Source organism: Haemorhous mexicanus, chromosome 3 (assembly GCF_027477595.1).
Source record: "Haemorhous mexicanus isolate bHaeMex1 chromosome 3, bHaeMex1.pri, whole genome shotgun sequence".
NCBI classification, from domain to species: domain Eukaryota; kingdom Metazoa; phylum Chordata; class Aves; order Passeriformes; family Fringillidae; genus Haemorhous; species Haemorhous mexicanus.
The window spans coordinates 10,064,339-10,091,272 of record NC_082343.1 but is presented as its reverse complement, the minus strand read 5'-3'; the positions used below and the strand labels follow the sequence as shown (position 1 = coordinate 10,091,272).

Genomic DNA, 26,934 nt, shown 5'->3' with positions numbered 1-26,934 from the left:
GGGCTGCTTGTAAATCAGAGTACAAAGGCATCTGCTGATGGTACAAAATGTATATATAGAAAGTTAGGTTTTTATCACCGAATCCTGACTGCAGTGGTGTTCCCGGCTTGAGTCGATGAGCAAAAAGCCCCCAGCCTCAAAAGCTTATTTGTTGAGTATGTGCCTTCCTGTAAGAAGGAAACAAAAACAAGACTCGATGGTGGTGTTTTCAGGGCTGGGGTATGAAGGAACAATACTTCATTACAACTATCATGAAACCACTACTAAAGGTGTGAGCAATGCTTACACACCTTACAGTTTTCATCCACATTGCTGTTCTAGTTAAAAGGGTTTAATTTTTATTTAATATATCCCCTCTTTTGAGGCTACCACAGTAGATGCTCTTTGTAGATGTTTTTAGGCCTGTTCTCCTGAGAGAGAAGTTGCTGAAAGACCCCATGGGTGCATTGAAAAAGCCATCCTGTTTCATTAGGCTCTTCTGCTGGGTGACTTACTGCTGCCAGGGGTTCCTTTTCTGCAAAACTCTTGCATCAGATTTGTAATGAAACTAGCAAAAAAGAGCTACCAGCAAGACTCAGACTTTAACTGGCCTGAGAGGATACTTCTTCCCTAGGCCCCTTTCTGATACATTTAATCAAGGAATGCATAAATTTGACCCCAAATCTTGACTTACTCTGAAAGTATTACCACGAAATGAAGAGGGATGTGTTTGATTTTTTTTTTTTCCCTTTTGAAACGTAGTTCTAAAGTCAGATAGAGTGCCTGTGTAGTAGGGAGAGCTTCAGTCCTGTCAGTAAGTTTCTCTGGACAACTTCTGGTCCTGCCTACTGCGGTGATTGTGGCTTGCAGAGGAAATCAAGGCAGTGGTGGTCAGAGCCGTGTGGCAGTGGAGCCACAGCAGACCTCCATCACTGGTGGTGGGTGACAGAAACCTGGGGCAGCCGTGCTTTCTAGTTGTATTGGTGTGGGTAATTGGTCTGTTACTGCTCCAGGCTTGCTCTTCCTAGATTGGTTTCACTCTGACAGAGGGGTACAGAAGTGAGACATCCTGGGGAGGAGGGGAGGAGATGATGCAAGGCCATGAAAACAGGGCTGGGGCTATTTCATGCTATGTACTTATAAGGGCAAATGAGGTGGAACTGGCCTCTTGGCTCAGTCTGCTCTGAGAGGTGGTTTTGGAAACATTGCAGAAGGTTGAGAAAGTATCTAACCAGTTAAAGGAAATTCAGCAGGGACAAGAACTCCTTCACCAGAAGAGTAAGAGAAGACTCTCACTTTTAACCTGCCTCATGAGAAAGATGTGCCTGCTCTGGGAAGGGCACTCACTCACCAACAACCACAACAGCTTTTTGAAATGTTTAATTCCCCAGAAGACAAAACAGCATAGCCCACTGAGGAGAGGCAGGATCTGTGCACCAAAATACATGGACAAGCATGTGGTTATGGAGGTACCTGCCTTAGCACAGGGCTCCACAGCCCTGCCCTGCTGTTCCAGCACTGAGAGCTCCAGCCCTGCCCCAGAGTTGCCTGCTGGGGAGGAACAGTGTGTATGGCAGGCTGGGAACCCCTGCTGCATGCCAATCCCGTGCTGCTGGTTCTGCAGGGAAAGGGGGCCAGCTTCTCCAGCCCTGTGCTGCTCCCTGACCTGACAGCTCTCTCCTCATGTGCCTTAAGCATCACCCTGACCCTGTGTAATGCTGGACTTCCCTCAGCCCAGGCTTGCAGCAGGGTCCTGTGTCAAAGCTGTTGTGTCGCTCTTGTCTTGGTGCCCGAACCCAGGGGGAGCTCCCTGGCTTGGGGAGGGCAGGAGGAAATTTTGTTTCTGTTTCTGAGTTCCCCTCTCTATCAGTGCCCGCCTTTGGGTGGGACCAGGACCCGGGCCGAGGTGAGGAAGTTGATGCCACCCTGACACCAGCACCTCTGGCTTAGTGTGTTGCACAGCCTGTTACACCCTCTGGTGTGTGGTGAGCGGGGCTAAAGCTGCCTTGGGGTGAGACCCCTTTGTCCCCAGCCTCTGAGTGCAATACAAGGTAGTCACAATGACAGACAGAAATGCTATGAATTGCATGGTGGAGAATAAGGGGTTTTTTTACTAGCTCTTCTGCTTTTCAACAGTGAATCAGCTTTGCCCTTTTTTCCATAGTGTTAGTGCTATAAATAATCCAGGCTGGAAGCTCAAGCTGCATGTTTGGGTGAACTATCATGAAAGGTGAATCCCTCTCCTGCTCTTAAGGCAAATGGTATTTGCAATCAGCCTGAAACTTCCCCCCCACACACACCGCCCCCCAAAAATCCATCCCTCAGCCAGGGGGAACCCTGAGAGATTCCAGCAGTTCTGTAGCTGGTGGTGACCACTTAGGTTCCTGTCAGAAACACGGGTGTGAACTGCAGCTGGCAAATGTCTGCCCAATGAAGGATTGCTTCAAAATCAAGCATGGTCAATATAAAAAGTCACCCGTGGTCTCCATTTTCGAATGAGACCCTACATCAACAAAAACCTGAGATCAATACATCCATTTTGCTGACTTTGTAGCTTTTGAGATGGTGACTACTTGCTTACTTTATATGCCTCAGCTATTTGAACTCCCCCTCCCGTCCTCCAAGCTACTGACTCATTTCCTCCTCTAAAACCTTCCTTTTTTAGCCTTTCGCTCTGAAGTATTTAGTGTCTGTTTTGAGCTGCATGCTCCATGCCTTACTTAGGCAAACTCCTACATCAAAGCCCTGCAAGCCATGGTTTTCTACCATGGAAATCGTTTGTTTTCCCTGATGGTTTCAGTCCTGAGGGGCAGCCTTGGCTACTGACTGTGCTCGTCGGCAAATTGCTGCTTTGCTGTTGGAAATCGGGGAGGCAGACAATCAGCAAAGCAGCTGGTGAGCTGAGGCTGCCGCTGCTTATGCTAATTGCTGTTGTCTCCCTCTTAGCCCCGCTTCCCCCATCTGCCTGCATCCACCTGCCGTCTTTTCATCCACTTTTACCCTGAGCAGGGATCACAGAGGCTCCTGTTTGGCTGAACAACCACAGAGCGCCCGGACCCTGACTCTGTGCTGTCTGATGCCGCAAAGGAGCAGGCAGTGTCCCCAGTGCACGGTGGTGACCCGGAGCTTTGGTCGTGGCTGATGGATGCTGCTGTAACAACACTAGCTGAGTGTGCCTGAAATACAGCGCCTTTTTCTCAGGGCTTGTGGAATATTGGCTCTGTGGTCTTGGCGTCGCAAGGATCAGCAAAGATAATTTTAGACAGGAACAGAAAGTCTCTGTAAACCTTACAGTCATAGCTATTTCACTGGCAGGAAAAAAAACCCCACGAGGCGCCCATGGCTATGCATTGCTGAAACATTCTGCTCAGCAGGTGCGCTGGAGTAAAAATTTAAAGGGAAATTTGGGGACAGGAGAATCTAAGGGTGATTTCCAGAAATTGCTGTGATGCTCCATCCCTTTAGTGAGGAGGTGGTGCAGCAGACAGGATGCAGGAACCAGAGCCTGGTATTTGGTCCAGAGCCCTATCTAGTCCATGGCTTGAGTCTGGACAAGCTGCTTTTCCCCTTTGCATTAGTTTCCTGTTTTTGAAGTGTTAACTTTGTTCCTGCTTTTTCGGTATTACAATTTGAGATTTAGTGCAGATCAGAGCTAGATGTTGCTTATCAATACTCCCTATTTTTACAGTAATGAAAAGGCTGTTCCTAAATTGCTACAGATGAATGCCAGAACTCATATTCCCCTTAATTTGCTGTCAACCTCCACAAATGCTGCAGGTTGCAATCCTTCTGACTTCTGCATGGTAAGAACTGCAGGCCATAAGCAACCAGACTAAAATTTGACCTTGCTTGCTGCTGTAAAACTGGGTGAATTTTATCAGCCTCATCAGAATTGGTCTGGATTGAGTGAGATGGGGAAGTTAACTCAGTGCTTCATTACCCCCGGGGCATTTTCTCCACTAGAAAGACAAAGGAGGAAATAACACAAGAAGGGAGCCCAGCAGTGGAACAGCTTCATGTTAATTTAAGCAAGAATGTAATCAAGCTACTCTCCTACCTGGCTGCTTTTTTTCCCCCGCTTTGGTTTTGTTGCCAGTAAAGCCTGTCTGAAATACTTTTAATGTGAGAATGAAATGCATCTTGCTCCAGAATCAGCCTAAGGGCTGGCCACTGCTCAGCTCTCCCTTAAATCCTCAAAACAGGCAATGTACAGAGCTTACAATGATGTGTTTGCCTTGCATACACGGGAATTGGATCTTAAATCCCTGCCAGTCTGAGAAGGGAGGCTCGCCTTGAGTACAGCGAGGCCTTGAACCAGCGGGTAAAGCTTTAAGCAACATCTCTGCCTGCATTACCCGAGCGCTTTGCAGCTTTCCCTGGGATTGTGCTGTAGCCGTGAGACAGGGCTGTGTGTGCAGTCCCTTTTCTAGAGGGGGAGGGCTGAGCCCAGAGAGGCTGCACGGCTCCCACAGCCTCGGGCAGGAAATCTGTGGCGAGTGTGATGAATTCTTCGCTGCCTTAGCAGGGTAACACCCGACCCTTCGGGCCATCTCTGCTCTGCGCATGGAAGGAGATCGTGCTGCTACACTGAATGCGGCACGACTGCAGGGATTTCTTGGAGAATAAGCATTTGTGGCTCATGTGGGCTTTGTTCCAGGTGTGGAGGTGGTTGCTGCTGCTGCCATTAGTAATTGCTATCTGCAATGCCATTAATAATTATTTTATTTCCTGAAGTTGTGAACCCCCACTCCTCACACTCTGTAACCCAGACAGAAGGTTGTTGTAGCAGTTTAGTTTTCTTATGACAGGGTTTGTGCTCAGCTGCGTCAGAATAATGAAACCTTTTGGAGGTGTGTTGCTCGTGCAGGATGGCCCCTTGGTTTAGCTTGGGAACTGCAGGTCTGTCTGTGTTTGTCAGGGCTGTGGCCACTTACTGAACCTGTCTGGGTTTGGCTCTCTGGAATGGAGGGAGCTTGGCTCTTGTTAAAATTGGCAGTTCATTTTATGGAGGGCTTCTGTGGGTAAGATTAGATGAAAGTTGAATTAGCCCTACCCCTTGTATAGGGCAAGGTGATGTACAGGCATAGACTGGAAAATCCCCAGCCCTGGTCTGCTTACTGTCTAACCATAAGAAATACATGGGGTAATGAAAAAGGAAGCAATGAGACATATTAGTCAGCATGATGGATGTTCACCAACAGCAGCCTTATAGCTGTGGAGGATTTGCTAGAGAGTAGTGGAAAGCCCTTCAAAACAGTCAAAAGATAATTAAGTAGCATTGACTATGATTTCTGAGGAATGCTCTGGGAATTTAGGGTGGTTATGGGAGGCATGAGTTGCAGAGGTGGGTCTGGAGAGGTAAGCACTCATTTCCCAACAGCAGCCATGGCTGCTGTGACACTGGAGAAAAGCCACAGACTGGCAGTGCCTGTGGAGCACAACTGGGATGGGCTGCAGGACAAATCTGCCCAGAGCCTGGGTCTGGATGGGTCTGAGTGCTGTGGGAGCTGGCTGTGCCAGCAGTGATATGGGTGGTGCAGGGGAGAGCAAGCATATCAGTGTTTATGCCTTCCAGTACATCAGGTAATCTCAAAAAGGGATTTGCTTTCCTGGTGAACCTGAGCCTCACACATGGATGGATAACACTCCTACCACTACTGTCACCTGGGCTGTGCCAGCTGAGGTGCAGGAGTAGGAGGACATTGCAGAGAGACACACTGGGAAGGAAGAAGGTCTTGCTGTGTTTCCTGCAAGTGTGCAGTGGATGGGAATCTGACAGTTTCCTTTACCTCTCTCCTATCTGTGTTGTGGGCTTGCAGGATGTGGACAGATTATGAATGGTGTCAAGAGTGGCTTGATAGCTGTATCTCTGCTCTGGCTGTATTTATAGCTCTGGGTTGACAGCTGGGTCATGGTGAGCTATATATACCTGCTGTGGTTGGTCTTGTCCAGGCAAGTGGCTGTGGGAAGTCTCCACTGAAAAACAGGCTAGTGTGAGTGGAACATTCCTTTCCCACCACACTCTTTAGATCTGTTCTCTGTGCCTGAATCTGTACTGGTGGCCTGTGCTTGGTGTGCTGGCTCTTTTCTGGCACACAGTGTAGAAAGGCTGGCTGCTGTGGGGGTATGGACCATCTGGGTGAGCCTGTGTATTCCCAGTCTTCAGCAGGCAGCATTCTCTTCTGAGCTTTTGCATTGCCTGAGTGGCACAGCTCACATCTCTGGATGGGTGGTCCCCCAACAAGCTGCATGTGGGTGCTGGGATGGAGCATGGTTACAGCAGCAGTTCTGAAGGGAGCCAGGAAGCACAGCTTGCCAGTCGATGGTGTATGGGCTGAATCTGGCCAGGCAGAGCAACTTCTTCCCTGAGCAGGCTACCCTGTCATCCTTCCCTAGGGCTCTGACACTTCCTCTTGGTCAAAAACACTTGAATGTAACCAAAACACAATTCCTGGCCAGTGTTTCTCCTGCCAGATTGCCCATCACAGAAGTCTTTCTCCCAACATCTGATGCTTTGCTCTTGCACTGCTCAAAAAGCTTCCCTGCAGCTCCATGGGCTTCCAGGCTCATTTCCCCTCCTCTCCTGGATCCCGACTGTCTCAGGCCCAGATTCAGCATCAGCCTCGCCATATCAAGGTGGAAGTGGCCGGGCAGCTGGGAGGTGTCCGGCTGGGGTGGCCGGGCCCCGGGGCAGAGCGAGGCTGTCTCTCCCCTCCTCCCAGCAGTGAGAGAGCATCGGGCGCCGCTGAGCGGAGGGAGGGCTGATGTCCCAGAGCAGCTGCCTGCTGGTGACTGAAGGCACGGCACCATCTGGTGGCATGAAAGGAATTTGTCTGTAAGTCTGTCAGAGAGCAGTCCTGACTTTCTCAGCCAGATGCAAACTAGCAGTTTCCAACTTTTTTTTTTTTTCTCCTTTTTATTTTCCCCTCTTCTTCCCTCCCCTCTTCTGAGGCTTTGGGTCCCTCTGTAGCTTTGCCCACCTGTCTGATGTTATTGTTGACTATTTCTTACAGAGACAAACTTGTCCAGCTCTGGGGCATTCCTGGATCATGGTGCAATTTCTCAGTCTGGGAAGAAGCGTTAGAGAGCTGCAGAGGGCACTGCCCAAGGGCAGGCTGCTGCAGCCTGAGATGTGACAGCTCTGCTCCCTTTAGAGCTGTCCTGGGTCGAATCAGAAGTCTGTCTAGCCTGGTGTCCTCTTCCTGGCAAGAGATACCTGGGAAGAAAGGCACTCAGTTGGCAGCAGGAGATCATCTAGATGGTCTGCCATCTTCCCATGTGCAGGCAGGAATCTCCTGAGTTTGCCATTGTGCCTCTACTTTTGATAACCTTCTGTGGATTTCATCCTTTCTGGTTTTGGCTCATCACCACCTGAACCTGTGAAGACTCTGGGCATTTGCTACACCTGCTGGAGGTGTAGCTGTGCTGGGGCTTTAAAGAGCTGCCCAAGGTTGCATGAGCATTATTCATCTGTGTGCTGGGGCTGCAGGGCAGAGCACCAGCCAGAAAGGATCGGTGACATGTCACTGTTGTCTCTTTTCCAGGTCCCTTGAGGCACTAGATATGCCAGGAGTTTCCAGATTGTGGGTCTGCTGATCTTCAGGCACAAAGCAGTGGTGGCACCCAGCTCAGAACCAGATGTCAAGGTGGGTGTTAAGGAGCAAACCTTGTATGTGAGCTGTCTGAGATGGAGTGGTTTGGTTCCTCCAGATCCCCTGAGACCCTAACTGTTTAAGGGCTGCTGGGCACTTGATTGGGACTGTTGCCTAAAAATCAGGTAGGAAAAAGTGGAAGCCTCTTGCTTTGTGAAAATCATGGCAGTCCAAGCTCTTTTTCAGCTAAATTCCATTGTATTTTGGCTGGGTCTTCTGGTTTGGGGTGTCGTGAAACCTGTATGGGTGACAGTACTCTGTTTGTTGTTGATTTTGTCATTAACCAAACACAGGAACCTCCTGGCCTGTGAATGTGTTTCCTAGCACAGCTTGCATGCCTGGGCTGGAGAAAGGGAGGGATGCCAGGTTTGTGAGGAGGAGCTGGGAGTTGTGCTGGGCTCTGAAACAGGCACCCCTGCACTAGACACCATTGTGTTCAGTGTTCAGGTCTGACTGCTCTCAGTGCACTGGGAGAGGGCAGTACAGGACTGTGCTCCTGTTATCCCGAGACTTCCATAGGAGCAGGGAAAAGCATGGAGCCACTGCAAGTCCACCTTTGCAAATTCACGTTTTGCCACCAGGGAGCTCCCATTCCTCATACCAGTCCTATGGTGAGAAAACAGAGTCCAACAGGCAAAAAAAAAATCCCTCAGTCTCCACCGGATCCCAGCTCTTGTGTAAGGGCTGCACTCTGTGGTGCTTGCTCTGGCTTTAAAAAAAATATTTAGTGTTTGGATAGGTTTTGCTCGTTCATTGCAGGTTTCTTAGGAATGGGAGAACATTGAGGCTGGGAATATTGAGGCTGGCTAATGACAGAAAACACAGTGAGCAGGTGGAAATGTAGTGACAGCAATGCATTTTCCCTCACTCTGGTTTTGGACAGTCTTGATACAGAGTAGAGCTGGAGAGTGTCTGCCTGCAGCCATGCCCTTGCTGCTAGCTGACATACAGAGAAGAAGGTGGCACTTGTGCTTCTAGAAAGAGTGTTGACACAATGCAGTAGGTTTGGTACTAATTTGAGTTTTTAATCACCAGTGATATGACTTTTTCTGTTTGATTACAGGGTTGAAGCATTTACTCCCCCAGACAATGTAATTCTGACCTTTTCCATCTACTCCCCTGCCTTCCAATGCCTGGTTTCTTTCCTGCCATTACCTGGCACTTTCACAAACACATAATTCAACCTCCCACATTCCTGCATTGCTGAGGAGACAAGTCTTTTACACTTGGAGGAAAAGATAATTGGTATAGTTGAAATACAATTAGTGTAATTGAATAATGATTAATTAATTAATAATTGGTGAAAAATTAGTAGTCAGAATACTACAGTGAGTTGGAAAAATGACTCTGCTCCCTTTTTGGGGGCTGGTGTGATTGATGTGAGGTTAGCTGTGGCAGAGTAATGTGTTCTCTGTGTTCCTGCTAGCTGTATTCGTATTAGATCACAGCAAGGGACATCAGAGTTTGGAACCAGAAAAGTGTTTCCAAGGATGAGGATAGCAAAGCAGTAGACCAAATTACTGAGGCAAGAAATTATTGCCCTTTCTTGGAGGTTCTTAAAAAGCAGCACAAAAGTGGTGTAATTCCTGTCCCTGTCCTCAGATGTCACAGGACATCCTCAGCAAAGGTTTCTGTAGCACACAGACAGAAGTGGAAGGACATCTCTAGAGACCTGCCTGGCAAGTCTCCTCATCTTAGGCCCAGACTCTTTCCTGTCATGGATCCAGAAAGACTGGGTGCACTGTCTGTTTGGAACTGAGTCACATCATGCCAGGGAAGATAAAAAAGTCCTTCAAAATCCAAGCAGTTCCCAGGAGAACAATTTTTCTCCAGGAAACCAAAGACACAGCTCTGGCACTTTTCAGTCCAATGTGGCTTCCTTCTGACTCTGGCTGGAGTTGGCTGTCCAGGGGAGACAAGGGGAAATGTTTCAAGTTAGGGTGAGTTTAGGAATGTGTTGGAAGAGCAGCATATGCTAGCATGCATCTGTGTGGGAATATCTATCGGCAAAAAAAAAAGCCAAAGTTCTCCTAAAGTGGGAGAACTTGCTTCATCATTTATTTACATGCTTCAACACTTGCATTTTGATGAGGGCTTAGATATTTTGTGTATCAGCCAGAACAAACACAGCAAATGGCTCTTCTAAACTGTTGATGAAATCATCGAGGGGCTTTGTGTCCCTGTGATTTTTCACCTATTTGAGTTTCCTTTGAGATGTGAACCTAAAATTTGGCACTCCTGGGCCCCATGTGACTTTGTGGTGTTCTTGGAACACTGCTTCTCTATAAAACAGCGTCTTGATCCCATCCAAGCACAGATGATTGTTTCTTTGTCTATGACAGGTATAGTATCAATGATATTTGCTTGTCGAGCCACCCAAGTCATGCTTTAATGGAAATTCTTTAAAGAAGTGAAAAATATTCATTTTAGTACGCTGGTTCAGCAAATACTGCAGTAAAACCTTTGGTATAGAGACTGAATGACAGAAATAAGTGAGTTATGTGTGGAGGGGAAATGAAAAGCATTTTTTATGGCATATTGCAGTGGTTACTAAGCTTTATGACTTTCTCAGCAGTCTCAGGATGTTGTATTTCTTTTTTTTCCTTAAAGGCTCCTGGAAGAAAGACATTGCATAAGAAAACCCATTTTCTAATTAAAAAAAAAAAAAATTAACTCTCATGGTTGCTTAGAAAAACATGAAAACATGAGCTGAATGTTCCAGATAGGATGTTGAAATCAAAACCAAACAGGATGGAAATCTTGGTTCATAGCTTTATACTCCAGACAGAAACAAACAGCCTTAGATTGGCTTAGAAATTCTGCAGTTTGGAAATGTCTGACTCTTGGGATCTGACTGCAGGCATGAGGACACATGTGATCTTGGAATCAGAGTTTAGTCTCTTTTTGTTAGACAATATTGACTTTCATAAAAAGTAAATACTTCTGTAAAATAAAAGATTTTTAAAAAAATATTTCTCTGGTGGGAGCACTTCTTTTTTCAAACTTTCCTTAGCATTACTTGAGTCCCTTTTTGTCTCTTGTTTTGTTCCCCAACTAATTTTATTCTGTTCTGGGTTGAGAATTTCATCCTGAAACTTTTTTGGTTCATTCTTCTTTCCTTCTGAACTTCAATGTTTCTGTCTGGAGATTTCAATTTGGTTAGATTTTGATGTTGACCTCAGATTTGGTGTTTTGTTCCATCACTCATTTTGTCTTTGTCACCCTGTTCTTTGCTTTCCAGCTTTGTTTTGAGCAGGTGCTGTACAATTCCACCTTGGGTGGTGGGTGATGTTCCACCTGGATGTTGCCTTTTACCAGCTGAGCACAGGATGTTTCCAGGTGGCTCAGTGCAGCACCCAAAGTCATATTTGAGCTCATCTTCTCATGACTGGGAAAGCTGTTGCCTTGTTTTGTTTTCCCAGAGGAGATGACTGAATTTTTGGTGAAAGACATGCCCAGTGCAGGAATTCACCGAGAGGGAATTACAGTTCTCCAAGCAGAACTGACCCTGAGGCTGTGTAGTGGCAAACTTTGTGGTTGCACTCCTGGTGATGCAGTGGAGTGGTGTGAAAGTAGCTGGAGGATGAAAAACATTCTCTCTATCCCCCACTGTGTTTAGACCTGCATCATCCATGCTTAGGATATACAAAGTGCTATCCCTAGTGTGATTTTTCTTTCCCAGATGTGTTTTGTTACTTTGTTAAGGTAAGATCTGCAGCTTTGGGCATCATATACATGAGATAGAAATGTCTTAACCATAGAAAGGCTGGCTGGATCTTATTTATCAGTCCTTGTCCTCAGAGCCTAAGTGTCTGTATCTTATAGTTTATCCTATAGCAGACCCCTGGCTGTCCATGGCTTTGAGGTCATATGGATAATTAGCAGTCAAGCACTTCCATTCCATCTAATTCAGGCTTTTCCCAGTATTATTGACCTCATATGGCCCTGTCTGGGCTGGATGCAAGACAAGGGCCAAGCCATGCATTAAACCATGTATGTCAGGCTGCCAGAAGGTAGAGGCAGGGGTAGATTCTCACCCCTTTTAAACCAACATGCCTTTGAGCCATATGTCAGGTCATGCCTCAAAACACTGATCTGTGTTTGCCAGCCTTTAATAGGTGGTGAGCACACACATTTCAGAGGAAGTTGTTGGGTGGTATATGAAGATTAGAAGTTTTTGAGCACTCAAAGAGAGAGAGAGAAGGAGTTAGAGGTGGCATGGCCAGCTCTGTAGAGATCTGTAGTGCTTGCTGTTCTCCAAAGCAACTCATTAGGCCTTTTCACAACACTAGTTGCTGAGTTGCTACTTCAGATTCCTAAGTGAGGACTTTGTAGAAAGCATGACCATAGAATGGGGCTGGTGGGACTCAGAATTCTTGCTGGAGCGAGTAGAAGGTGGAGGTTTGGAAGAAAGGGAGACCACCTCTGCATGCACCCTGAGATGTGTGTGAATTCAATGACTCAAATGGAAGGAGCCCAGTGAGAACACAAGAACAGCACTGAACTCTTGTCCAGGTGGGAAGAAAGCTTGGAAAAGAGCAGATGGCTTGCTGGCTTTTATGTCTCTTGGTAGCCCCCAGTGCACATGCAGTTTTGGAGGTATATACCTGAAGCATCCAGAAAAGTCAAGAAGATACTTCCCAGAAAAAGGAGAAATGTGGGTCCTTTGTTCCCTAGTTCTCCAACAGGTGTCAAGGAGAGGTTTGGGAAACACTGGCCTTGGCACAGTTGCAGACAGGACCGTGGCTGTGGGGATTTGCAAGCAATGTGACCTCACTTGTGACTCCAGATGCCTTTACAGAATTTGGCATCTCCCTGCACTACTTCCCCTTCCATGTCTGGTTTGTCCTGACTCCTCTGCACTTGGTATTGGGGATGTTGTGTTGCAAACACACCTCACTGGAGAACATTTCTGCACTTCCTCTCAGCCATGCCCTAGGTCAGCATGTCACTGGTTGCCATGTTTCCTGATTTGTGTTTATTGCTGCAGAGCCACTGCTTCCTTGTGGCCTTGGCTGACACCACAATCTTCACTGTGGGCTTGTACTCCACATAAATAAAAGGCCTCTCTGAACTGCCTGTGGGGTGGGCTTGCTCAGCCTGACCCTGCCAAGGGGGGGCACTGAGTTTGTCTGAGCCACAGGGCTTTTTATCCTACTGTAAGTGGCCACTTGCAACATCCAGAAGGGTTTCCTGACTGCTAGGGAGGCCATGAAGGGAAAGAAGGCAATTTCCTGGCCATGCTGTGAATTGTAGCAGAAATACCTAGGATTTTGGGAAAGCAGAATGACAGACTTCCATTCAGTGGGACACTTGGGCTGTGGAATTCCAAGGAGTCCTCCCTTGTCATGCAGTCAGGGGACTGAACTGGGAGGTTGGCTAGTTTTCATGGCTTGGGACAGAGAGGGAAAGGACTTGCCAGCTTATGTGGAGTATGTCTTCCTGCAAGAAAATGTGAGATGTCTTCAGTATTTTATAGGACTGGTCTGGCCCTAGAGGCCTTGCAGAGAAGCAGAGTAAAAGGGAAAAAATACATGTGGTCTTGAAGGATTTGTCATCCTTTGCAGGGTAACTCTTCAGAACACTTTATGCCCCTTTGGAAGTCAGCACTGCTGGGGCTTTTTGATCTCACTTTGCTGGATAATCACTGGCATTGTCTGCTCAATGTATTATACAGCTACAATTTAATTTTTCTCTCTGAAAATTCCTGCTGAGAGAATTGGTGTGCTTAGGCAGGTATTCAGCTGTGTCAGTCTTCATGGGATGCCTTCTCTACAAAAAAGGCAAAGCCACAATTACAACTAAAGCCTCTTATTTCTTATGTTTAATGGTATATGGCTGGCAGCAAGGACGGCAGTGGAAAAGTAGCAAGGTTCTTTTAAAATTGGTATTAATGGGAACAGACACATGGGGAGAGATAGATGAGAACTGCTTCCAGCCTAAAAGCAGCAGCTGCAGAAACAGGGGTTACTTGTTTACCAAGACTGTGGTATGCCCAAGAGTTAAAAAATGCATGAGGCTGGGATTGAACCCTTGGGTCCCAGGTCTTGGCCTTGCTAATGATTGTTTGAGAACCCTCTGTAAATAATTTAATTTCTTTCTTCCTGGCCTGCAACTAATTTGAGAACAACTGTTGGTTTACTTTTTTTTTTTTTTTTGTGGTTTTGTTTGTTTGTTTGTTTGTTTTCTCTTTTCAGAATCTCTAATTCCAGCTGTTTGGTGACTGCATGACTCCTGGAGTAGAGGACACTTTCACCATCTAAACTCAAGAGTGTGGGCTTCACAACAGAGGATGGATTGTTGGGCTGTTCTCTTGAGCATGGGTGAGAGGGTTTTGGAGAAATGGCTTTCACGTGGGGTCAGGGTCAGAGTTCTGCAGAGGCCTCTGCCTTCAGTGGGATCTCACTTCTGCCACAGGCTTTAACTCACCCCAGCTCTGAGTCCCACACAGTGACTGAGCTGGTTGGGCCCAGGCAGAGAAGAGAGAAGAGCAAGGGGTGAGAGCTGGAGGCATCTCTGGACCCTGCCAGATCACCAGTCTGGAATCAGAAAGGGAGGAAAACAGGAGCAGCTTAGAGGTCTCATGATTCTTTGGCTGCTCTCTTAGCCTCCTCTGTTCTGTGGATTCCCAGCAAACCTCAGCTTCTGCTTCATGCAAAGGGCTGTGCTTCCCCTGGTATTGCTTCTCTCACAGTGAGAATCCTTGTACTTTTTCTTCCCCAAATCTTCTGCTTGGGAATGTCCAGTTACACAGGCATTGTGTCTTAAGGAGGCTGATTCACTGACTACCCACATGATTCCTGCCCTTGGCTGATGCTCACTTGGCTATAGAAACACCCTTGGAAGGTCCCCAGTGTTGGTCATGATGAAGAAGATGGGAGTTTCCAAGTTGTCTCTTTAAGGACTTGTAGAAGCAGGTGTTGGAGTTCCTGAGTTTCAGGCAGGTGAAGTATCATATAGATGTTTTCTGCATTTTTCTGCAATGATCTCTATGATTGTAAGAGGTCTGCAACCTTTTACTCTTCTAAAGCAGCCTGCTGGCCAGCATTCATAATAGGAAAGGTAAGACTTAGTTTCTCTTGTGATTCTGGAAACTGGGGCCTAGCAGCTGCTTTCATCTGGTTGAGAAGAGGGTAGCCTGGTTTTCATCTGGATTAAAACACCCCTTAACCTTGTGCAAGGCTGTGTCAGCAAAGGAGTGAATTACATCCAAACTTTAGACTGTTGAAGTGACCTTGAAATATTGGACCCTTTTACAGCCAAAATCCTTCAAAGTGGTGGGGAAGAGAGCCTGCATTCCTGACCATTATTAAAGTGGACATTGTTAATCACATGTGAGGTTGGATTATTGCATGCATGGAACGAGTCCTTGATGTTAATCACTCAGAAGTACATGAAATACAGTTTTCAGTTTATTAACAATGACCTCCTGGAGGGACTCTCCTCCTGTGGCTGAAAGAAAATATGCTGAGGGAAGAAATAAAGAAATACTAATGCGATTAAATGAGAGGTATTACGGCATATTTTCAGTCTCTTTCTCCGGATTCTGGGCCTCGAGTCAAATCTGATTCAATGTTTTCAGCTATTTTGTGTGTTCTTGCCCAAGAATCTTGCTTGTACTGGCTTTATAAGCCATCAGTTGTACTAGAAGTTCAATTAATGGCCATATTGACCTCAAATTCACAGTTTACTTCTCCAGGAAGGATCAGATCTTCAAGAACAATGTAGAAAGATCCTACAGGATCCCCACCCAGCATGAGCTGACTTCAGTCCTGTGAACTCCAAATGATTTCTTGGGTTGTGGCATGTAAACATTGAACTCCTTGTCGGTGTCTGCAGATGCATCAGCGTAGGAGGAGGAAGCAGCTCTTTTAACCACTCTGAGTTTCAACTCATTGTATAGCAGGAAAAGCAAGATCCAGACAGAGGGACAAGCAGCAGAGAGATGCATTTAGTGCACTGCCTTCCTGTCCACTGCTTCAGTTTTTCATCCAAGCAAAGTTTTATGCTGGAATTTGAAGGAAAAAGACAAGATGTCTTTGTGAATAGTTTAGATGAGCATTTTGGGGGAGAATTAATTTTTTTCCTGGGAAGCCAACAAAGGGGTCAGGAGATATGTCCTCATTGTTGAACGTTAAGGTTAGCTAAAGTGTTACTTCTCTTCTGCTGTTTGCATCAAGAAAGCATTACCCCACCTGAGAGACTGGCATTATGTGGCTGCCTGTGTGTTTTCGAGCCCAGCACCCTCCAGTCTTCTTCCTTTGTACCAGCTGGGCACAGTGAGGCTTTTGCTTTGCTCAGCACAGCAGGACTTGTAGGTGGATAATGCTGCTTGATGCTGAAGTGGCTGTGATGTCCTTGTAATGACTGCCTCAAGGCATGTTCAGCTGCTCTCTATTTTCCCAGTGAAGTGCAGCCATGGCAATCAGGCCTTTTTGTTGTTGAGTGATTTCCTACGACTTAAAAAACTGATCAGCTGGAGTCCTGAAGCTTAACAGCCAGCATCCAAGTGCCCTATGGAATACTTTAGCCTGACACCAAATGATTCAGAGTAACTGGAAAGAAAATACCAAGTGCCAGTGTGGTTACTTAATTCCACACCCAGCTGCCTAACTTCATTCTGTCCTCTCTGATTTTGGAGGTCCCTGGCACTGGGAGAAAAGAAGGGCTGAATGCATAATGTCAGTGCATTATCCAGACTGCCTACCTAATCAGAAAGTAATGCTCAAACAGCTGAGTGGCATTTTGGCTTTTAAAAATCTCTCAAGGATACAGAAGCACACATCATTTTTATTACCCTTCTTGCTCTCATCCAGGAAGGATTTTGTTTATTTGATAGGTGTCTGTGTGTGTTTGTATGTGGATGGTTTTATTAGTTTTTATTATTTTATTATTTATTTATTACTCTTAGTCCAATAAGAAACCTATTTTGCATAATAAGTATCTCTGCATATGACGTGTTGCTGCTGGGCTGGTGCAGTGATGTATCATCACAACCTTAGGGATTTTGTTTCCCCTCAGACATCTCATAATAAATTACAGGGTTTTTTTCAGGTTCCAGCCCCTGGGATTCATGTGAACATATGCAAACTTTGATAGTCATTATATTACCTTATGATCTGACTGCCAGTTTGACAGAGGAAAACTTGGACATCTAACCTTAATTTATGATTGATGATTTTTAAAAAGGAGTCAAAAAGCAGATTAAAAAGGCATTTAGAGTGTATTGGGTCTGAGATATTTCAAAGGTAATCTCCTACCTGTAGGGAGCGTGATTATTTTTCATGATCTGAGGTTTGCTATCTCATTACTGGGTGACGACAAAAGCCCTTGTTCCTCCTTGTGAGAGCCATGCCGAGATTAGAGCTCTGCAGGCTGTGCTTTCCAGCCCTGCAGGAACCAGCCAAAGGAAAGCTGTTATCTTTAGACAAATGCAGATAGCAGGCCTGGAGAGGAGGTTCTCAGATAAAGCATGAGGGGCTGCCACAGTGGAGATTTTTCTGGGAAGTTCAACCAAACTCTGGAAGTGTGTTCAGAGAATTACCCTGGGAATTGCCAAAGGGAGAGCAGGTGCCAAAGGCTGTGGGGTTTCCCTCACTGGAGATACTCAAGAACAGTCTGGACACAGTCCTGTGCCGTGTGCTCTGGATGACCCTGCTTGAGCAGGGACAACATGGACCCACTGGTTCCTTCCAAGCTGACCCATGCTGGGATTCTGAACTGTGATCCACCAACACCACAGCACTGTGGCTGAGCTCTTAGCAATGAGACACCTGATCCATGCAGCTTTTCCTGCAGGAGCTAGACACAACTTCCCAGTAAACTGCAGTGAAATGAAAATTTCCTTGTCCTTTCCCTGTTGTCACGTTCATCGAAGAATTATTATCCAGCTGGGAATCTGAGAAGGAATTTTATTTTTTCTCCTTATGTTTACACATTTTAATTATTCCTGTTCAGATTAATCTAGTGCATTAGGTCTGTTTTTTACAGACTTGTCTTACATAAGATTGCTGGGAGAAGGTTGTGCAAGTCTTTGTGAACAGCTCCACTGGTAAGTGCTGACCTCCTAGGTGGAATGACCCATTATTTGCTATTCCCTCCACCCTCTTAAGATTTCTTCTTAAGGCTTGTGCTGGTCACATTTTACAGTTCTGTGTCATCCACTGTGTTAGGTGCAGTGATCTGCTGTGGCTTTCTGTCTCCTTGCTTGGATGACTGAAACTTTTGAACTGGAGCGAACTGACAGCAGCTACTGGATACGAAGCAGTTGCCTCACTCACAAATAACCAGTTCTTTGAGTAAAAATACTGCTCTGAAAGTGAGTCTTTACTTGTTCACTTGAGCTTGCTGAAACCTGAAGGATTGATAACTATAAATGTGGGCTGCAGCATGGCCTGTACATTAACTGTATGTTAATTAAATAATGATCAGTGATGCAGTAATCTTATTTATGTGTGACAATCATACTCTTCTTCAAGGCCCTTTCATGTTTTGGAGTGGGTTGGTCTTTTTGCTGGATGTGCATGCATAGAACAGCAAGTGAGCCACTGATGGGGTGAATTTTGAGGTTATTCACAATTTCACTTCCTTCTCGAGGGAAAAATCTTAGTGGCCAAGTATCCCAGTTTGTCTGGTATGAGTGACTGGTTTTGTTTGCAAGCTACCTTGATGATTCTTCTCTTGCAACTGTTAAACGCAGTAGGTATCCCTTCCCCTTCCCATGCTTCAAATCCAACAAGCACAATGTAGAAAAGAGTTTAAATCCTTCTTAATGAGAAGCAGTCAGGAATCCTGCTGGCAAGTCAGCCCCTTGAGGACAGGCTGTTCTCAGCACTCAAATGTTTCATAGACTGAAGTCTTGCTTCCCCATTCCGTGCAATAAAGCCTTAACCAGGCAGAATTTTCTGCTCTAAAAGGCTGGACAGACAGGAACTGCTATCACTTCAAAGCTTAAAACGAGGTTGTACCTCTGGTTGTAGATGGGAATTGTGAAAATGTCCAGGCTATGCATCACTGATTTGTCTTTCAATAAGAAATCTTTTATTTGAGAGCACAACAATTGTCTCTTAAAAAAAAAAAGAACAAAAGCAAACAAAAAGTCAAACACACCTCCCCAACCCCAGAATGAAAAAAACAAAGCAACTCCATGTCAGTGCAGAGCCATGCAATCCAAAGCAGTCTGGCATCTGGCTTGGCTCTGCTGGCATCACAGCAGAGGAGTTGACTTGAACCAACAAAAACTTGAGGTCCTGGATGGCATTTTAATTGTGTGTTTTTGCAAGGATTAGGGCTTTGTAGTCTAGCTCTTGAAAAAAGGCCTTCACACAAATATGTATTTAAAGCGTGATACCATGCTGAGTGAAGACTCAAATTCATGCTATGCCCTGAAGCCCTTGGACTTGGAAGTAGTGAAGTTACATTACAAGCTGTTGCTGAGGGAGGAGAGAAATTATTTGATTTATGGAGAGAACAAGAGTGGTGTGACTGTGAACCAGCTCCTGGGGAGCTTGGGGGAACTCTGCATGGACATGGTGCTACTGATTTCCCTTCTGGGCTTTCAGGGATCTGCAAAGCCTCAGAGTATACTGGGATACTCTTTGTATCCCAGTCTAGTATCCCAGAAGGCTGCTGGAGGGCCAGTTTCTGCACAGCACACAAACATACACTTCATTTAAGGCTTCTTCTTAGTCATGTGAAGTCACTGGTATTCCTCAGAAGCTAAGCTTAGACATGCAATCCGTGCTTTGGGTTGGATTGGAGACCAAGGACAGAACTCATTTTCTTGTGAGCTCTGGGAAACAATTCCTGGGGAAGAAAAAAACATGCAATAAGAACTAATGAACACAAATCTCACACAGTTAAGCTACTTCTCCTGCAGGCTGAGGCAAATACATAAGATAAAGAATACAGGGAAAAGAGAATGGCTAAACTATTCTTAGTAAATACAAGCTAATGTAGCGATCAAAGGCACCAGATTGTAGAAAATCTCTGGTGATAATTTTGAATATATGGTATTGCTGTGCCGGTATTTATTATTCTCAGAGTAAAAAAAAAGGATTCTGCTGCAGAGGGATTTTTTGCTAAAATCCCAAGTGCACCAGTACTTCACTTAAACCAGCACCCACTTTCAGTACTGTGGGTTCACTGTTTCAGTTGCACAATCTGACCATAACTGATTGCATCCAGTTATTTGAAATGCAGCTTTTCCTGCTGCCAATTACTTTGTTTACTGCTTGTGTGTAAACAGCAATGCCTCCCCTCATGGGCATAAGGGCAGATTAACTGCAGTAATTACTAAGCAGATGTCTGCAAGTGAATACCCATTTCTTAGAGGCAGATTATCTTCTGCAATAGCATAAGAGAAAGGGATTCAAAGCAGGTGCTGCTGTCACCCCACAAGTGATGTGAGCAGCTTGGGGCTCAGCAGAGGGCTGTTTAGGTCCCGACCTGTCTGCAGGGTGATAATCATTGACCTACTTGAGATCAGTGCTGGGAGATGTTTGGCACTTAATTCCTAAAAGTGACCACCAGTGAATGAACAGCCCTCAGTGCTACCTGCACTTCTTTTCTGTTAGTTGTTTTTCCTGTTCCCAAGAAATCTAAGGCTTTCAAGAGGGCTCAACACCCAGACTGAGAGCCTGTGTTTCCCAATAGCTCTATTTCCACTGAATTGTCCAAAAGGTGCACTCAGCACTAAGTGCTAAGCTTATTTAGGAGTCTTTGAACTTGAGAGGGGGGTCTTTACTAATCCAGTTGTACTGCCTGCACAGAAATATGTTCAGAGCAGCCCTTTGGTGCCCTTGAAGCCTCTTCTGGCATTTACTGTTTTTCAGCTGAGCAATCACCTTGCAGCCTATCCAGAAAAGCCACTACTGGCTTTTGGCTTGTGGCAAGAGCTCGCCAGTATGTGAAGGTGTGTGTAGATCCAGTAGAGATGTGGCCGTGTCCTATTTCATTGGGCACTTTCAAATCAGCTGTCTGGATTTCAGAGGCCACTCTTTTGAAGCTGAGAGACAAGACAGAAACCTGGTTTTCTGTGCAGGGACAAGTCATGGCATTGCCTTCATTCCTCTCCTGAAAAAGAACGCCTCTGCATGCCACAGCAGGGAGTGGTGACCATGAGTCTCAAGAGACTCTTTCTCCCACCATCACTGAATAAGCTCATATGGGATGGCTTTGTTTCCATAAGCAGAGGATACTCTTCTACTGCAGTGAAATAGTTTTGCCTTTGGTATTGAATCACTCTCAGACCCAACTCATAAACTGCTGACTGTCTTGCTCAAGAGGCCTTTTTTTTTGGAGCCCCTGGGATTCATGTGAACATATGCAAACTTTGATAGTCATTATATTACCTTATGATCTGACTGCCAGTTTGACAGAGGAAAACTTGGACATCTAACCTTAATTTATGATTGATGATTTTTAAAAAGGAGTCAAAAAGCAGATTAAAAAGGCATTTAGAGTGTATTGGGTCTGAGATATTTCAAAGGTAATCTCCTACCTGTAGGGAGCGTGATTATTTTTCATGATCTGAGGTTTGCTATCTCATTACTGGGTGACGACAAAAGCCCTTGTTCCTCCTTGTGAGAGCCATGCCGAGATTAGAGCTCTGCAGGCTGTGCTTTCCAGCCCTGCAGGAACCAGCCAAAGGAAAGCTGTTATCTTTAGACAAATGCAGATAGCAGGCCTGGAGAGGAGGTTCTCAGATAAAGCGTGAGGGGCTGCCACAGTGGAGATTTTTCTGGGAAGTTCAACCAAACTCTGGAAGTGTGTTCAGAGAATTACCCTGTGTACACCTTAGGAATTGCAAAGTGGAGAAATTGACACATTTAAAGATACTCTTTCCGTTAAGAACACAAGCCTCCAGGTTTATTTTTGTGCTCTGAAAACTACCCTGGGGACTTGGCCCACAGTAACACTACCCATTGATGTTGTCATCCAGCTTCCATCTGCCATTTCTGTTGTCCCTGTCTTTGTAGGCTTGATCCTACAAATCTTTCCAACGAATTCAAGGGGGCATTTTATCTTTCACTCCCACAGACACAGAGCTGTCCATATAACTCTCCAACTGGATAGTAGCCTCACTGACTGTACTTTACAGGATCTCTGTGCCCATACAGAAGCTTTGGCTGGAGGCTACAGAACATTTATTTGAAGGTTTTCCTGCACATCATCACATATTGTAATGCTTACAGTTGTAAAAATTGTGAAAGGTTATGGTTGTGAAATTTTCATGTTTGACAACTATATTTTTGAATGGTGAAAGACAGATGAGGGACGTCAAGAGAAAGGACATGGGATGTAGCAGTTATATGGAGAAATTAGTAAGCCTGGTATCATAAAAAGCTCACCAGTCCTGAGTGAAATTGAAACAGACAAAAAGGCATATGAAAATATGTTGCATATTGGTCAAATATCAACCACAAAAGAAGATGCTAAACCACTACTTTTCTAGTTATGCTGATGGCACACAGTATTACAAACTTTTGCAATGTTGTCATTAGTCTTCTGCTGCTTAGTAAGTTCTTTAATTACCAGCTTCTTTGTTTATCTGGTTATTAATGAATTTCTGTTTTATATTTTTAAAAAAGCACCTCTGATAGAGCAAGATTGTTGCACCCTGCAGACACAAATGGACAAAATGCAGCTTTATTTCATGAACCAGGTGCACTTTATTCAACAGAACATAATTTTTTTGCCAAGCCTTTTTTTTCTCCTCATAATTGCTTTGTTTCAAGTCCTGATTTCATGGGGTTTGGACTGGCAATAGTCAACAAATGCAGCTTGTTTCTGTTTGGGTGTCTGCAGGTGATTTTGGTGGTGTTCATTCTGGGGCTTCGAGCAGCCTGCTCTAGTGGAAGGTATCCCTGTCCATGGCAGGGGGCTTGGAGTGAAATGATCTTTGAGGTCCCTTCTAGCCCAAGCCATTCTATTATTATTTCTTTTGCTACAAGAATGACCCCAATGTCCTGTCAGTGTTGATAGCTCAGCTTGTTGCCAGCTGCAGGGATTTTTCCATGCTGGATATTGCTGGCATGCAGGCAGCCTTTCCAGGCAGCAGACAAGCCCTTCCCATTACAAGGCAAGCTGTGGATATTCAGGTGCAAAACCTCCTCCTCCTCCTCTCTCAGCCTAACAATTCCATGAAGTCTTAAATCTCACTAGAGTTGGCTCCCTCATGCTATATTAAGTCCTGTCTTTCCAAACTTAGGGTTCCTGATGGGATGAGGGAGATAATGTTGGTATTTAGGGAGCAGACGGGAAGCAGAGCTGTCTGTCTGGGAAGCCGCCTCGGCCCCTCGAAGCGTAGGTGAGGCAACACCAGCGCTGCGGAGGCAGAGCTAGGAAATTACTCAAGGTGTTGTGTGCTGGGAACACTACACCGGTAGCTTAAAATGCTCTGTGGCTTTTATTTTCCCTTTGCAATAGAGGGAAATAAACACAAGAATAACCCACGAGGAGGCAGAGTCTGGAAAAAGCCTCCAACTTCCCGTGCGGGAAAGCAGCAGCAGCAGCATCATCATCATCATCATCATCATCGTTCTTCTTCTCCTCTTCTCCTCCTCCTCCGCTTTGCCCCCCCCCTCCCCCCCGACCCTCCGGAAGCCCTCGGCCAACGCCGGCGGGGCCGGGGGCTCCCGGCCGGGGCGGGGCGGGCCGGGGCTCGGCCCAAAACACCGCCGGGCCCGCCCCGCCCCGCGGCTTTAAAATGGCGGCGGCCGTGAGGGGGAGCTGGCAGAACGCAGCTATGGCGGCCGATAGAGTGTCTCTGGTGGTGCTGCTGGCGGCGGCTCTGCTCTTCTTCGCCGGCGTCGTGCGGGGCGCCGGGCTCCGCCCGCCGCTGGTGGGCGCCCCGCAGCCTGTCGAGGACCCCGAGAACGATGAGGGGCTGGAGCGGGCTCTGCAGTTCGCCATGACGGCGTACAACAGGGCCAGCAATGACATGTACTCCAGCCGGGTGGTGCGGGTCATCAGCGCCCGGAGGCAGGTGAGAGACCGCGGGCGGCACTCTCTGTGAGGGGCTGGGAGTGAGGCCGGCCGCATTCCTGTGCAAAAAGGGCAGAGCGCTAGCCTGGGGGCATCTGCAAGCTGTCCGGTTTTTTCCCCACAGAAGGTGAATAAAAGGCCTATTTTTATATTTTGGCTTGTCATAGTCTGGGTGACCTTGAGTGCTGCGTATTATGGAAGGTCCCAGTGACTTCCCTGCGCTGCTCATGAGTTAACACGTGTCTCTGTTTATTGCTAAGGAAGCTGCTTTGTGGGACATGTTTACTTGGATTTTGTTTCCTGTTTGTAAGGAGGTGCCAAGTGCCTCTGTAGTGGAGGTTGCCACATAAAATTCCCTCTGCACTTTCACAGTCTGTTTTCCATCCTGTAACAGGATCGCTGTCTGCCTTCCTGCCAGGCTTCTTCTCTCGGCAGAGAGCCCTTCTCCGTGTGCTGTGAGTAAAGTCGCCTCTGCCGACTTGTCTTGTTGCAGATCGTGGCTGGAGTCAAGTACATAATGGAAGTGGAGATTGCCCGGACAACCTGCACAAAGCCAGCAACTGATATCCAGCACTGTGCTTTCCACGAGGAGCCCCAGATGGCCAAGGTAGGCTCCAGGGCACAGCCTGCTGACCCCCACCCTTCCCTCTTTCCAACCCTTTCCCTCTGGCTGGTTTCATACAGATGGCTGTGGTCACTGTCCCCTGTCTGCCTCAGCCAACATCAGTGACCTTATGCCTTTATACTTTACAGGGCAAAGCAAGTTTTGCCCTTGCAGAACTTGTCTTGCAAGTTGATGTCAGAGAAGGCAGGGCCTTTTGGCTGTTTTTTAAGTGGGGCTCAGGCCAGAGCAGTGCAGGTGTCTCAGTCCTCTTAAGACACAGTCGTGGTCTGGATCAGAAGGGTACGTGGAGGAAGCTCTGTCAGGCCCACAGGCCTCCTGGCTCTCAGTCCAAGGATCCTCAGTCCCCATAGAATTCTCATCTCTTCTTTCCCATGGTGATGTAAGCGTGCTTGGCGTGCTTTCCTGTGGGATTTGTATTGCTGTGAATAGAACTTTGGGCAAAGCGCTGCCCAAAAGAAGCAGATCACACCATCTCCCTGTGCCCACCAAACAGTTACACAGGCATTTTGTAATGAGTAGTTGAGCTCTTTCGGTGGGAGCACCAAACATATCTGCCTTCATCTGGCCGGAGTTTTTCCATAGTGCCTCATTCCTTCTGTTGATGGCAGCAACAGGATGTATGTGCCCTTTATTCCTGCATGTGTGAGAGGCATATCTGCACCTAAGAGAAGCATGAAACTGGTGTGTACCATTATGGCAACTGCAGTGATTTGTCACACATGGCTTAGCTGTGCCTGTGGGTATTATCCATGCTGAAAGCTTTCCTCTGTGAGTGGATAAAGGAGATAACCTGATTGTCAGCAGTGCTGACTGCTCAGCTTTATTTCTTAGGGTTTATTTAAGAGATGTGAGTCGCTCTGAGGACTAGAGTGCTGCTCCAGAATACTTGTCTGGAGAGGGCAAATGTAGAGAACCACAGGAGTGAAGAACAGTGGTAAATGACACCGTTTCATGCTCTCATCTTCCTAACTACATTTTTCTTTCTTTCCTTAGCACACCATTTGCAAGTTTGTAGTGTTGAATGTTCCTTGGATAAACCAAGTGGAGCTGCTGGAGAGCAAATGCCAGTAAGCCTGCCTAGAGTCCAGCAGAGACCAGCAACCAGTTGTTCAGATTGAAAAGAAAAAGGCAATAACATAAATGGAGATGGGCTCTATCAAATCCTGTAACTTGGCTACTGATGTATGCTTGTGCTATGCAAATTAAACCATGTAACTTCACTTTTAAAGCACAGTATGATCTCAACTATTTCTTCTTTGGAATGACTATTTTAGAGCAGCTGTTTTGGTCTTCTACAGCTTTCCCAGTGAATTCACTCCAGTATCAGAATTCTTACGAAAACCTCTTGGTATCCATGTTAAGTGACTACTGTAAACATAAAAACTTAATTAATAATTGCCATGATGTGTGGTTTTCTTTGATCTTCTGCCGTCTTGGAGGGAGGGTTTGCTTTTAGTTGTCACCTAAGAATGGAATGAGAAGGAATTTTGGGTCCTGATCACAGGGGAGACAAACCATTCCTGCTTGTTCCTTAGCTTGGCCTCTGATTTTGAGTAAAAGATGGAAGCTTAGCTGTTTTCACTGAAGGAACTCTGCTTTGGAGAGCTCTTGATCTTGGGAAGATTAGCTGAAGCTGTAATGGTTTTGGGTGCTGGCTGCTGTACTGTTCTAAGGCTGTAAGGAAGGAGGAGGCTCCCCTTGATAAAATTGCCTTTTCAGGTAGTAGGGGAAGGTGCCAGGTCAAGAGAGAGTCTTGGGTGAAGGTGCTGAGGTGAACAATGGAGTTTGTTCTTGTTTTTTCACAGTCCTGCTAAAACAGGAAATGCTCCATCTTGTCTTTTTGCTTTTCTGTATTTTGAAGTAAAAAATAAATTCCAAATTCCTTTTGGTGGGAATCTTACACATGGATACAGTGAGTCCAGCTCATGGGTTGTTCTTCCTCCTAAGGGAGATACCACTTCCCCTAATTTGCTAGGTTTGCCAAGCTTGCAGGGAACACTAGGCACCTTGGTTCATGTTGTTGGGAGGATGAGCTGGTTCCCTGACACCAAAGATCTACATCTGGGTTGTGCTCAGATCCAGTAGGAATAAATCCCTCTTTTCCTTCCTTGTCACCCCATTCTCAGTGCTCTGCATGAAGGTGGCCTGGTTTTTCTTGCCAGCCAGATCAGTGACTCTGCACATTTCCATCTACTGACCCTGGAAATCCTGGGTCAGGCTGCTCAGGTGCCCTCAGTTGTCCTCAGTCTCCTCAGTTCATACATGGTTATTCCTTGGCTTCCATCTGCACAAGCACAAGGCAGTGGTGAAGGGATTCCCTTGTGCTTTAGGTGAGTTTGCCTCTGGTAATCGTCTATCCTTTTGGCTTGAGGGTGGGTAATTGCACAGATCTCCATCAAAGAGAGTCTAGGCTAGAAATGAAGGTGCAGATAGACATAATGAGGCATTTCCAGCATTTTGTTGTATTTATTATCCAGCAGCTCAGAACAGCTTGTGGAAAAAAGTGGCTGTGCCAGAGAAGATGGGAGTCTGAGTGTTAGGAGCTCCTGAATCTGGAGGTGCTGCATTTTCCTGTTGAAATGCCAGTGACTAAGGGCATGAATGAATGGCACAGCTTCCCCCATGCTCACAAACTGCTGAATGTCAGCCTTGGTGATTATCCCACCTGGAGAAGTGCCAAAAAAAGCCTGA

General features: G+C 46.2%; 1 protein-coding gene and 1 long non-coding RNA gene across 4 annotated transcripts; both read left to right on the top strand.

Annotated features, from left to right (window-relative positions):
• Positions 1-443: 443 nt before the first annotated feature.
• Positions 444-18,078, top strand: LOC132324568 (uncharacterized). Of its 3 annotated transcripts, none has more exons than XR_009485670.1 (3): positions 444-6,814; positions 7,524-7,625; positions 13,829-18,078. It is a non-coding gene; the product is annotated as an uncharacterized LOC132324568 (long non-coding RNA). The 3 variants fall into 3 exon arrangements; XR_009485671.1 differs by having other exon boundaries at positions 444-7,625; positions 13,829-17,682; positions 17,804-18,078; XR_009485669.1 differs by having other exon boundaries at positions 444-7,625.
• A 5,247-nt stretch (positions 18,079-23,325) lies between these two features.
• Positions 23,326-25,642, top strand: LOC132324567 (cystatin-like). Its single transcript, XM_059840790.1, has 3 exons — positions 23,326-23,619; positions 24,112-24,225; positions 25,237-25,642. The coding sequence occupies exons 1-3, from the start codon at positions 23,341-23,343 to the stop codon at positions 25,312-25,314; spliced, it is 471 nt and encodes a 156-aa protein (XP_059696773.1). The 5' UTR covers positions 23,326-23,340; the 3' UTR covers positions 25,315-25,642.
• The last annotated feature ends 1,292 nt before the right edge of the window (positions 25,643-26,934 follow it).